This window comes from Gorilla gorilla, chromosome 4, assembly GCF_029281585.2.
Source record: "Gorilla gorilla gorilla isolate KB3781 chromosome 4, NHGRI_mGorGor1-v2.1_pri, whole genome shotgun sequence".
NCBI classification, from domain to species: Eukaryota; Metazoa; Chordata; class Mammalia; order Primates; family Hominidae; genus Gorilla; species Gorilla gorilla.
Genome location: NC_073228.2, coordinates 30146879 through 30161344, shown reverse-complemented (window position 1 = coordinate 30161344; position 14466 = coordinate 30146879). Strand labels below are relative to the sequence as shown.

The following is a 14466-nucleotide window of genomic DNA, read 5'->3' as shown; positions in this document are numbered from 1 at the left end:
TACACTTGTCCTTATGGTCAGTCTGGTAATGAGACAAACAAAACAAAAAACAGTTAAACCTACAAATAAATAAATAATTATAAATTTGGGTAAGCATTGTAAATGCTTACATTTGGTGTTGAGACACTAAAAAAGGGACGAATCTTGAATAAATAACCTGCATGGTAATGCATATAATATGACCTGTAACAGTATAAAAATGACCTGTCATCAAAAAGTCATCTGGAAGAGTTTATTCAGAGACAGAATAGTGAGGTGGTTTAGAGGATCAGTTCCAGAGCCAGACTGCCTGGGTTTTAATCCAGCTTCTACTCACCAGGTTTGTGACATGAACAAGTTATTCAAATACTCTGTGGCTCAGTTTCCTCAGGTATAATTGGGGAAAATATTAATACCTTCCTGATAGGGTTGTTATAAAGATTGAGTTAAATTCTTTTATTTTGAAAACTGTCAAACCCAAAGAAAAGTTAAAAGAACATGACAATAAGCATCAACTCACATGAACCTGTATTTGCCAGGTGAATTAATATTTCTAAAGTGCTTAGCAGAGTGTCTGGCACATAACACAGTAAGCACCAGTATCAGCATATATATGCAGTTATGTTAAATAGCTATTTTAAATAAAAGTCAATTAAAACCATAAAGTAAAAGAAAGAAGGGTAGGAAGGAAGGAAATAAAAATGGGGTATGGGAGGAAGAAAAAGGAAAAAAATAGCCTAAGGATCGCCCCAGTGTTAACACTTTGTAAGAAGGTCAACAGCGCACTCTGCTGGACCCAAGTGTCTTCCACACACCAGGCCCAAGCTATGAATTAAAATAATATGCTACTGCTACATTAAATCAAATATACTTACTTTAATTAAAGTATATAAAGAATGTTAGCATTTATTTAATGAATAAATAAAAAGCAGGTATAAGCATAAGAATATATCTGAAGACAACCCTGGCTATTGTGAGGATTTACTAAAAAAATGAACAGAATATAAATAAATCTAGAGAAAATGATTACGAATGATAGAACAAAGTAATATCAAAACGTTAACATACTATTCTAAAAAACAATGTTTTTCTTAACTATATTTTGACCATGTGGAGACAGATGCCTCACTAGAACTTTGACATATGAATTGGCAGATTAAGAAAATAAATCTGAACTGTAAGGAAAGGGATCAAGCAGGGGACACCAGAAAGTTAATTATATAAGAAAAGGTACTGACACTATTTTCCGACTTGAAAAGAGAGTTAGGAGACTAGAAATGATAGAAAAATAAAGAGACAACAATCTAATTCTCCAATCCACTAGGTGGAAACTAAATGATTTTCATAAAAACTAAGAAAATTTGAAGAACCTAAAAAGTTTAATGTCAAATTCAGGGGAAAACAGAAATCATCAAACTAATTTATCATTTAATTTATGGAAGAAGGTTTGTCAAAAGTAATGCAACTGCAGATTTGAAAAACGTGAAGACTAAGACACACCTTTGCAGGGATAAGAGAATTAAACCATTAATTTATGAATCCAAATAAATATTTCTATTTAAAAAATACTGTACTCCCTAGTATCATATAATAAAAAGCAAAATAGGAAAAGCGTCCTTAGAATTTAAAGGTGTTAGAATTCAATTAGATATAACGTATCTCCTGACCTCGTGATCCGCCCACCTCAGCCTCCCAAAGTGCTGGGATTATAGGAGTGAGCCACCATCCTGGCTAACACGGTGAAACCCTGTCTCTACTAAAATATAAAAAATTAGCCGGGCGTGGTGACGGGCGCCTGTAGTCCCAGCTACTTGGGAGGCGGAGGCAGGAGAACGGTGTGAACCCAGGAGGCGGAACTTGCAGTGAGCTGAGATCGCGCCACTGCACTCCAGCCTGGGCGATAGAGCGAGACTCCCTCTCAAAAAATAAATAAATAAATAAATAAAGTATCATTAAATCTAGTCCCACATTCTTTTTCCTTCCATATGAAGGAACTGGTTTTGACAAAAAAGTTACTTACCCAAGTCTATCAATTTACCTTATTCAAGATTATTACAAGTCTAGATTAAAATACAACAGATAAAATGTGAGGCATTTTGGTCTGAAGAAAAAAGCAAAAATAAAAATAAAATATAAAAAAAAGTGAGGCATATGATCTTTCAGCATAAGAAAAGTTCTAATATATGGACTACTTTTTTTTCAATTACTTTATCCAAAAGTTTTGGCAATAAACTCATTTCAAAAGCTGCTGTATAATAAATATTAAAACTTACGACATTAATACACATGAAACTATTTTTCTTCTACTTTTCATGAAATCACCTATCCCAAAATCTACAGAAAATACTTTTATGATTTATAATAAGTCACTTTGCAAAGACTAAGAAATGTTACAGCAGAAACCAAAGTAATTTTCTACAAGAAAAAAATATTTACTCCCCTATGACACCCAAAAATCCCATTTTTTAAATAAATTACCTCTACTCATATCCCCATTATTTTTTCTTATATTACATTCATGGAAATAATTAGTCCTTGTTCTCTGAAAACCTAGATGTATTATTTAATGCTAGAAATCCATGAGAAATTTACTAAAAATTTACTTAACATACAAAAAGGAGAAACATTCATGCTCACTAAAACTATACATTTTATAATAATTATATTTCTATTATAAGTACTTATCCTATTTTTATGTTAGGAAGAAAAAAATAAAGTTGAAAATACAAATCATTTTACCTATGTATTTTTGGGTTTTTTTTCCCATAACCTTTCAGAAAGCACATAAAATTACTTTATACGTCATGTTTTTCATCATAGACTACCATGAAAAGAAACAAATATTAGAGCTCAACCATATGTTCTTTGCATTGCAAAAGTGCTTTGATGTCTGCTAAATTTACTTTATGCATGTTTAATTAGTATGACATATATCTCTCACGTCTTCTTGCAAACAAAAATTCAGTGTCACACTAGTGAAATGTTATCATTTGAGGGACTAGATTTAATTGAGAGATTTAACTTGTTCAAGAAGTTTTCAGACTTATGAGAAATTGTCAGAGGCCTATATCTTAATGTTATGAGTAATAAATCACCCACTTATGAAAAATTATTCCATTTCTAGAGATATGTAGAGTTATACCACCTAAAGCCAAGGAAGAAAATATGCAATTTCTAGCTTAAAAATAAAACAGATATAAAGATACAGATATACAATTATAGCTATATTCAGCTATATTTTACCAATGAGCAGACCATAATCAATGATCAACATATATCAGCATACTACATAACCAAAAGGAGAAATCAATCAAAGCATTAGGCTTAAAATTAAGGTACTCAACCAAGGGCACAGTAGAAGTGCTTATGGTCAAGCGGTTTAGACTCAAAAGATTTCAGCCATAAACATCTTCAACAGATATCAAAACAATTTTTGGCCAGGTTCTGTGGCTCACGCCTGTAATCCCAGCACTTTGGGAGGCCGAGGCAAACAGATCACCCGAGGTCAGGAGTTCGAGGCCAGCCTGGCCAACATGGTGAAGCCTCATCTTTACTAAAAATACAAAAATGAGCTGGGAGTGGTGTCGGGTGCCTGTAATCACAGCTACTTGAGAGGCTGATTCAGGAGAATCACTTGAACCCAGGAGGCAGAAGTTGCAGTGAGCCGAGATCGCCCACTGCACTCCATCCTGGGTGACAGGGGAGACTCCGTCTCAAAAGAAAAAAAAAAAAGAAAAGGAATTTTCTACTAAACTCTAAACCTAACTCCTCAAAATTTATAATGTTGATCAGTATTATCAACAATAACATTAATAATAGCTTTCGGCAGCATTTAAAAATAAGAACTACAAGGCCAGGTGCAGTAGCTCACACCTATAATCCTGGCACTTTGGGAGGCCAAGGCAGGTGGATCGCTTAAGCCCAGGAGTTTGAGAGCAGCTTAGGCAACATAGCGAAACCTTGTCTCTAAAAAAGTTAACTAAATAAATAAAATGAAAATAAGAACAACATATTACTCCAAGCAACCTACAGATTCAATGTAATCCCATCAAAATACCAACAACATTCTTTACAGGAATAGAAAGAACAATCCTAAGATTCATATGGAACCACAAAGACCCTGACTAGCCAAAGTAATAGTATGCAAAAAGAAAACTGTAGGCACCACGCTATGTACTACACAAAGCTATAGTAACCAAAACAGAATGGTATTAGTATAAAAATAGACACATAGACCAATGGAACAGAATAGAGAACCAAGAAGTAAATCCAGGTATTTACAGTTGACTGATTTTCAACAAAGATGCCAAGAACGCATATCGGGGAAAGGACTCCCTCTTCAATAAATGGTGCTGAGAACACTGGATGTCCATATGCAAAAGGAAAAAACTAGATCCCTCTCACCATCTACAAAAACCAACTCAAAATAGATTAAAGACTTAAACATAAGACCCAAAACTATAAGACTACTAGAAGAAAACATAGGGCAAAAGCTTCAGGACACCGATCTAGGCAGATTTTATGGGTAAGAATTCAAAAGTACAGGCAACAAAAACAAAAATAGACAAATAGGACAGTATCAAACTAAAAAGCTTCTGCACAGCAAAAGAAAAAACAGAGTATAGAGACAACCTGTAGAATGGGAGAAAATATTTCCAAACTATTCATCTGAGAAGGGACTACTATCCAGAATATACAAGGAACTCAACAGCAAAAAAAAAAAAAATCTGATTTTAAAATAGGCAAAGGATGTGAATAAACATTTCTCAAAAGATACATAAAGCCAACAAGAACATGAAAAAATGCTGAACATCACTAATCATCAGGGAAATACAAATCAAAAACACAATAAGATATCATCTCACCCAGTTAGAATGGCTTACTATCGAAAAGACAAAAAAAAATAACAAATGTTAGTGACGATGTGGAGAAAAAGAAACTCATATACTATTAGTGGAAATGTAAATTAGTACAGACATTATGGAAAACAGCAATGGAGGCTTCTCAAAAACCTAAAAATATTACTACCATATAATCATATAATCCAGCAATCCTACTACTATTTATCCAAAGGAAAGAAAATCTAGAGTACAGTAGCATGATCATATCTCACCACAGTCTGAAACTCCTAGAGTCAAGTGATCCCCCATGCCTCAGCCTCCCAAGTAGCTAGGACTGCAGGCATGTACCACCACGCCTGGCTAATTTTTTAAAAAATTTTGTACAGATGGGGTTCTCGCTATGTTGCCAGGGCTGGTCTCAAACTCCTGGCCTGAGTGATTCTCCTACCTGAGCCTTCCAAAGTGTTGGGATTACTGGTGTGAGCCACCACACCCAGCCAACACCATGTTTATTGCAGCGCTATTCATAATAGACAAGATAAGGAGTTGGCATCAACCTAAATGTCCATCAACAGATGAATGGATAAAGAAAATGTGACACATATACACAATGGAATATTATTCAGCCATAAAAAAAGATTGAAACCTTGTTATTTGCAGCAACATGGGTAAGCCTGGAAGATATTAAGTGAAATAAGTCAGGCATAGGCAGGTAAGTACTGTATGTTCTTACTCATATGTAGGAGCTAAAAAAAAAATGAGCTCACAGAAGTAGAGTAAATTGTGGTTATCAGAGGTTAGGAAGGGGTGAGGGGAGGGGAGGATAAGGAGAGGTGGGTTTACAAATTCATAACTACAGCTAGATTGGAGAAACAGGAGGAATAAGTTCTGGTATTCTATAGTACTCTAGGGTAAATATGGTTAACAATAATTTCTTACATATTTTCAAAAAGCTGTAAGAGAGAATTCTGAATATTCGCAACACAAAGAAATGACAAATGTTTGAGGCGATGGATATGTTAATTACTCTGATTTGATCATTACACATCATATACATGTATGAAAATTATCACACTGAATCCCATAAGTATGTATAATTATCATGTGTCAACAAAAATAAACAAAAAATAAAGATCAGAACTACAAATATGTAATATTATTAGTCGGTATTATATAGAATCTTTTATCAGCAGCAGCTAAAGGTAAGAACTACAAATATGTATCCATCTGCTGCTGTTACTACTACTACCGCTGCTGCTACTTCTACTACCACTTGGCGCTTAAACTCTAAGGTATGCCAGATACTCTCAGCACTGTATAGATATTAACTTGTTTAATCCTCCTAACGGCCCCATGAGATAGGTACTATTACTAACCCCATTTAACAAATAGCTAAACATAATACCAAGAGTTTAAAAAATCAAGGTTATACAGTTAATAAAGAGTAGAGCTATGATTAAAATCCAAGCAGTCTCAAGATATGAAAATAACCTAAGTGTCTGTCAATGGATGAATAAAGAAATTGTGGTGTGTATGTGTATGTCAATGGAATATTAGCCCTAAAAAAGATCCTGCTATTTGTGACAACATGGATGAACCTGGAGGGAGGACATTATGCAAAGTGAAATATGTCAGATGTAGAAGGAAAAATACTACATGATCTCACTTATACGTGGAATCTAAAAAAGTCAAATACATAGAAACAGAAATCAGAACAATGGTTACTGGAGCAGGGGGGTGGGGGATTTGAGGAGATGTTGATCAAAGAGTAAAAAGTTGAATTTACATAGGATGAATCAAGTCTAGAGATCTAATGAACAGCATCATGACAACAGTTAATAATACTATATTCTAGGCTGGATATTTCGATATTGGCTTTAAAAATTTCAGGTGTTCTCAACACACACACACACACACACACACAAAAGGTAACTATGTAAGGAGATGAATATGTTAATTAGCTTGTGATATGATTTGGAAGTGTGTCCCCTCCAACTCTCATGCTGAAATGTGATCCCCCAAGTTGGAGGTGGGGCCTAGTGTAAAGTGCTTGGGTCATCAATGGCTGGTGCCCTCCTCACAGTAATGAGTTGAGTTCTTGCTCTGAGGTCACACGAGATCTGGTTATTTAAAAGAGTGTGGAACCTCCTCTGCTCTCTCCTCTGTCCTCTCTTTCCATGTGACAAGTTTGCTCTCTCTGTCTTCTGGCATGCTTGTAAGCTTCTTGAGGCCCTCACCAGAAGCAGATGCTGACACCATGCTTCCTGCACAGCCTACAGAACTGTGAGTGAAAATAAACCTCTTTTCTTTATAAATTGCCCAGCCTCTGGTATTCCTTTATAACGATTCAAACAGACTATCACAGCTTGGCTGTAGTAATAATTTCACTATGTGTATATATATATATATTAAAACATCATGTTTTACACCTAAGATATATATAATTTTTATTTTATGTATTTATTTTTTATTTTTTTTTAGAGACAGGGTCTCGCTCTGTCACCCAGACTGGAGTACAGTGGTTCAATCATAGTTCAATACAGCCTCAATCTTCTGGCTCAAGGGATCCCCCTCCCTCAGCCTCCTGAGTAGCTAGGACTACAAGTACACACCACCACACACAGCTATTTTTTTTCTTCTATTCTTTATAAAGACAGGGTCTTGTTATGTTGCCCAGGTTGGTCTTGAACTCCTGACCTCAAGCAATCCTCTCACCTTGGCCTCCCAAAGTGCTGAGATTATAGGCATGAGCCATGATGCCTGGCCCAATCTTTATTTAAAAATTAAAATCAGGCAGTATGTGTCCAAAGTCCACTCTCTTAACCAATAAAAACAAAACAAGCCAGGTGCAGTGATTCATGCCTATAATCCCAAAACTCTGGGAAGCCCAGGCAAGAGGATCACTGGAGGCCATGAGTTTGAGACCAACCTGGGCAACACAGTGAGACCTCATCTCTACAAAAAATAAAAATAAAAAATTAGCTGGGCATGGTGTTGCACAGCTGTAGTCCTTGCTACTCAGGAGGCTGGGGTTGGAGGATCACTTGAGCCTGGGATTTTGAGGTTACAGTGGGCTATGATCACACCACTGCGTTACAACATGGGCAACACATTGAGACCCTGTGTCTACAAATAAAGCAAACAAAAACAATTCCCAAGAAAAAAAAAATCTTAATCACGGCTGACTCTATACTTGATTTGTTTATCCGTGAGCTTCTACATATTTCTTTCCTTATCTTGGTGTTAGAACCCTATTTAGGTGGCTTCAGGACTGCAAAGAGGCATTTTAGAGAGAATATAAAATAAAGTGATTAGGGCATTTGCCAGAACATGAGAATGCCTAGGCAGGATTTAGCTCTACTATTTACTAGCTTTGTGATCTTAGGCCAGTTTCTTCCTTCTCAGAGTTTCCTCATCTGTACAATGGGAATACCAATATACCTGCTTCATAATCATTGTAAGAACTCAGTAACATTCAACAAATAAATATTTATTACACAACTAATATGCACCATATGCTGTTCTAGGCATGAGGGACACACATGAAAAAGACTGACATTACATCGTAATAGGACAGACAAATAATAAACAAGTAATCAAGTAATTTCAGATAATAGTAAGCCCATGAAGGAAAGGAAAGAAAATGAATGAGAAAACATTGTGGCAGAGCTCAACATATAGCTTACATTATAATGATGTTGATGATTATTGCAATTTAACAGAAGAAGCTTCTAGATAATTTCTCCAACTATTAATATAAAGCTTCAGTGAAGATCACCGACAAAACACAAATTAAATGTACAGTAACTGAAAACAAATCTGTGGTTGCCTGGGAATGGGGGGACAGGGCAGAAAAAAGGTCCATCAGTCTATCTTGCACTTAGGATGGACCTTTTCTAGGCATCATTTTGCAATATCATGCACTGGTCATTTAAATAATATTTAGTTCGCTGAGTTTAAGTTCATTGAGTTTTACAGATCTTACAAATGTTGACACATTTCATTATATAAATATAAAAAGTCATATTCTGTAATATCACCAATTTCATCAGAAAAGTCTGTAGTTATCACAAAGCTGCCAAGCTCAGAGTATATACAAATTTTTTAAAATTCTGATTTTCACTTGAAAGCTCAAATTTTATCTGGCTCATTTTATCATAAAGAATTACCATGGTTAGTATATCATTCACTCTTTTTCAAGCAAAAATGATATTCCATGACAAAAAGTGGCTAGTCAGCTCACAATCCAAACTATCCTACAGGCGCTTCTCCCCAGGACATCCATCCTGCTTCTGTATGCAAAAGTGTTTTATGAGTTCTATTCATTTCTTCAGACAGAATGTTAAAAACCTAAACGGCTGAGATTAAATAAAATTAGTAATTTTTACTGCTTCATCAAAGACATTCTTAAATGAAACTGGTTTTTTTCAAAACTGTGATCTAATGATGCTGGAAAACTATTATTAACATAGGTTGGGTTGAGGCCAAGGTGGGCGGATCACGAGGTCAGAAGATCGAGACCATCCTGGCTAACGTGGTGAAACCCCGTCTCTACTAAAACTACAAAAAATTAGCCAGGCGTGGTGGCAGGCGCCTGTAGTCCCAACTACTCGGGAGGTTGAGGCAGGAGAATAGCATGAACCCGGGAGGCGGAGCTTGCAGTGGGCGGAGATCACGCCACCGCACTTCCAGCCTGGGTGACAGAGCGATACTCCGTCTCAAAAAAAAATTAAAATAAATAAATTTAAAAAATTATATATAGAGAGAGAGAGAGAGAGAAAGAGAGAGAGAGAGAGAGAGAGAGAAAGAGAGAGAGAGAGAGGTTGGAGCCAATACCTTGATTTCTGCTAAGGCACCAACAGTTTTACCCATTCTTGCTTTTGCGCCACCAGTACAAATGTCAAGACAATCCAAAAGGCAATAACGTATTTTTTCCTTTTTTTTTTTTTGAGACAGGGTCTCACTCTGTCATCCAGGCTGGAGTGCAGTGGTGCAATCTTGGCTCAGTGCAACCTTTGCCTCCTGGGCTCAAGCCATCCTCCCACCTCAGCCTCCCAAGTAGCTGGGACTACAAGTGTGCACCACAACACCCGGCTAATTTTTGTATTTTTTGTAGAATCAGGGTTTCGCCATGTTGCCCAGGCTGGTTTCAAACTCGTGAACTCAAGTGATCCACCCGCCTTGGCCTCCCAAAGTGCGGGGATTACAGGCGTGAGCCACCATGCCTGGCCTACAACATCTTAATATTATTACAAAAATAATTTTCACCTCACAGATCACTCCCCAAAAAAATCTCAATATCTAGAACTCCTTGGACTACTCCTTGAGAACTGTTGCCCTAAGAATCCTGAAAGAACTTTAAGGAATTGGAGAATTTACAAACATTAAAATACAGAACAGAAAAAAATGACTTTCAGATCTCTCTCTAGTCCAATTCTCTTATTTTATAAATAAGGAAACGAGGCATAGAGAGAATAGGCTTTGCCAACTCACACATTAGTAACAGAGATGTTGACAGCACTGAGGACTTCTGAGTGGGTTGCTACTGTCCTTTGTATTATACTATTGTTCCTCTTTTGTCAAAAATTGGTTTAGAAAATTCCATATCTTCCTTCTTTAAAACTGAACAATGGCATTAATACATACTTTCTGTGGCGAAAAGGAGTTTATCCTTTCCAGTGGAGAGTTGAGTTTTACAGTCTTTCCTGAATCAACTTTTGCATCCAAATTGTGTACTTCTGTTCCAAAGCAATGACGTTTTCTAATCTGTAAACACAGAACCAAAATGAAGTTTAAGGTGAACTAGAAGTTTAACTGGCTAGTTGTTCTCAAAGGCCAAAACAGCTCTATGTATTTTTTTCCTGCATCCAAAAAAAGACTATTTCTAACAGGCAATAATAAAACAAATTTTAAAAATGCAAATAAGCACCTCATTACAACACTTAAAGGAAATAGAACATAGTAGTGACTCATGAATCTTAGCCAAACTATCTTTAATTAGTGATGTATCAAAATTAGAGTATTGTAAAATGAACTTCTCATAAAATAGTCCCATCATATGGACATCAAATATAGTAATATTGGAAAGTCCAATCTTATAGTAATATTGGAAAGTCCAATCTTATATCTAATTGGAAAATAAAAGTAAATCAAAATTTAAGCATAATTCTACATTGAAAAGAACTCAGAATAAAACTTTTAATGTAAACAGTCATGATTTCCTACAGGATGGAATAAATTACTCGATTACTATTATCACTGTTACTTACTAGATATTTGATAAACCAAGTTGTCTTTGATTAAATTTCTTTTATAAATACCACTAAGTTTTCTTTCCAAATTGTATCCATGCTTTTCCTACTTGTGAAAAATCTATTCATTATATAATTGGGGAGAAAAGCATTTCTATTGACAATCTCATTCCCGCCAAAAATGAAATGAGAACCAGTGAAGTGAGGGAATAAATATTTTATGTTGAGCCCTACCTGATGACATGCAAATCTATGAATACATTTTGTCGGGGGGAAATCTCTATAGGTTCACACCTCATTTGTCATTGGTACTTTGATAAAAATAAACTAGTTCATTCTATTTCTAAAAACAAGGCTGAATTATAGAAATTTATAAAGATTGTAAGTGGAACAGTTAAACTACATAAGACTTCAAGAACCTTGAGTATACTCAATTAAAAGTACCCAGTTACTTACCTACAAATAACAACCTAATTAATAATTTTTTTATTTTATGTTTTTATTTATTTATTTTTTAGAGACAGGGTCTTGCTCTGTCACCAAGGTTGAAGCATAATTGCATGATCTTAGCTCACCACAGCCTTCAACTCCTGGGCTTGAGCAATCCTCCTACCTCAGCCTTCCAAGTACCTGGAAAGTAGTCTGTAGGGCTACATGTCTGATGAGCCTGTAGGGCTCATGCCACCACACCTGGCTCTTTTTTTTACTTTTTTGTGGAGACAGGAGCCTTGCTATGTCACCCAGGCTGGTCTCAAACTGCTGGACTCAAGAGATCCTCCCACCTCAGCCTCCCAGAGTGCTGGGATTACCGTCGTGAGCCACTGTATTCAGCCTAATAATTATCTTTTTTATTTGTAACTAAATCTATTAAAATCCCAGCCTTCCTATCTCACTGCCATGAATTCTGAGAAAATATTGTGTTCATCTGCATCCAAATTTCTTTAAAGTATCTGGTAATTCAAGCCTTTTAGTAATTTTTAGAAATAAATATACGTATTTTATCATGTATCAATCTTAAAAACTCAGTAAGAATACATCTTGTCATTACATTAAAGCTATCAATTCCAAAATATCCATAACATGAATAATCATATCAAAGGTATTTTAGCCAAAAGAAAATGCTATTTTAAGATAAAAACAATGGAGGAGTTAAAAAGTACAAAGTAGTATATCACTAAGATATGCCTTAAGTAAATATTTTACTATCAAATTCCTCATATATAAGAAACACCATGCAGTTTCACTTGAACGACATGTTACTGTGAATAATCTGCTATAATAACAAACTCCTTTGTAACAAGTAACTCTACAAAATGAAATTACAACAAATTACCATTTAATTTATGGCTGTCACATGACCCAACTAATCTCCACAGGTGCATTAAAAACATGATACTTGACTACCATGTTCAGCTGTAACTAACTGGGTTATTTACTGCCAATAAACTCTGTTTACCTGCTGTGTAGTTTCTAAGGGTCGAATTCTTTTCTTCTCTACTTGAAAATCATCATTTTCATCTCTGTGTATGGATGCCTGTTTCTTAGCAGATAACTTTGCAGCCAGAGTGGTTTTTTCAGGGGAGTCTTATATAAGTAATTAAAAAAAAACAGCATAAATAACTTACACGTAGGCAATTTTTCTAGAAGAAAACTGGAACCAGGATGTAAGCCTTATTTCTAGAAATTTCATACCATAATCTAAAACATGAAACTTAAACATGTTTAAAAAGCACTTCTCTACCATTCAGTTTACTTTACCAAAGATTCTGAGAAACATGCTTTCAATAGGAAAAGTCCAATTTGATTTTTTAAATCGCTTTATGTACTTATAGACTACTCCCAATAACATGATTTAAAATGTATAACTGCAAGGATCTCTGAAGAAAATATATTTCATGTCTGTAAAAATCTTTCTTTACAGTATCAACGTTTCTTCCCTACTAAGTTTCTCCAAGTTCTTTAGAGCAAAACCATTGATTATAGAATCAAGCTCATATAATCTGTCTTTTAATTCCATAATCCTGAAAGCTCCTTCTCAAGGTCATCCAGGACTTCTTAATCACCAAATAACATTAATTATCCCAATCTTACAAATGTGAACACTAGGTTTTTAAAAGTCTAGTAGCTTGCCCAGTATCATACAGTTATTAAATGGTAGAGCCTGGACATGACTGAATCCTGCTGTGTGACTCCAACGTCCATACATGTAACCTCTTAGGCAAACAGCCAACACTGTCTTCTTGGAACACAGCAAACACATTTTCTTCTTCCTTAATGTCTGTAACACTGCTCTTAACTATTCTCATACATTGGTTTCTCCCTTTTCCTAAATATAAATATTCTTAAAGGTACCCTCCTTCCTCTTTGCTTCTCTCTAAGCATTCTCTCCACTCCCATGGCTTGAATTAATTTAACAATCTTTTTTAACCATCTTTTTTTTTTTTTTTTGAGATGGAGTTTTCCTCTTGTTGCCCAGGCTGAAGTGCAATGGTGTGATCTCAGCTCACCACAACCTCTACCTCCCAGGTTCAAGCGATTCTCCTGCCTCAGCCTCCTGAGTAGCTGGGATTACAGGCATGTACCACCATGCCTGGCTAATTTTGTATTTTTAATAGAGACGGGGTTTCTCCATGTCGGTCAGGCTGGTCTCGAATTCCTGACCTCAGGTGATCCACCCGCCTAGCCTCCCAAAGTGCTGGGATTACAGGTGTGAGCCACCGTGCCCAGCCAACAATCATTTATTACATTGAGTCTAACCCACGGCCAGACACCATGGAAAAACAGTGAAAAAGAGAATCCTTGGCCCTAAAGGATTTACAGCAGAGAAAGACCTACATGAGCAGGTCCAATACTGTTTTCAAAACACAAATTTGAGGCCGGCCCCAGTGGCTCACGCCTTTAATCCCAGCACTTTGGAAGGCCGAGGCGAGTGGATCACTTGAGCCCAGGAGTTCAAGACCTGCCTGGGCAACATGGCGAAATCCCATCTCTATTAAAAATACGAAAATCAGCTGTGTATGTTGGTGCAGGCCTATAATCCCAGCTACTCGGGAGGTTGAGGCATGAGAATCTCTTGAACCTGGGAGGCAGAGGTTGCAGTGAGCTGAGATCGCGCCATGCACTCCAGCCTGGGCAACAGAACAAGACTCTGTCTCCAAAAAAAAAAGAAAGCTTGAGATTACATAAACTCAGAAATGAACCTATGCCACATAGCACTGATTTTCAAGTTTTTTCTAAAGTATAGGACTATTTTCTTCTTAAAGAAATGTTGCAGCTGGGCACGGTGGCTCACACCTGTAATCCCAGCACTTTGGGAGGCCGAGGCAGGTGGATCACCTGAGGCCAGGAGTTTGAGACCAGCCTGGCCAACGTGACGAAAGCCCATCTCTACTAAA

The 14466-nt window shown here is 36.4% G+C and overlaps 1 protein-coding gene across 3 annotated transcripts in view; it reads right to left on the bottom strand.

The window, feature by feature from the left end:
* Positions 1 to 14466, bottom strand: part of BRIP1 (BRCA1 interacting DNA helicase 1) — a 182745-nt gene that overhangs the window by 155789 nt on the left and 12490 nt on the right. For all 3 annotated transcript variants that reach the window (XM_019026137.4, XM_055386965.2, XM_055386968.2), the window contains exons 5-6: positions 12528 to 12655; positions 10467 to 10586 (exon numbers count right to left, since the gene is read on the bottom strand). In XM_019026137.4, the coding sequence (XP_018881682.2) occupies positions 10467 to 10586; positions 12528 to 12655 (248 nt within the window). The remainder of the gene's footprint in view (positions 1 to 10466; positions 10587 to 12527; positions 12656 to 14466) is intronic.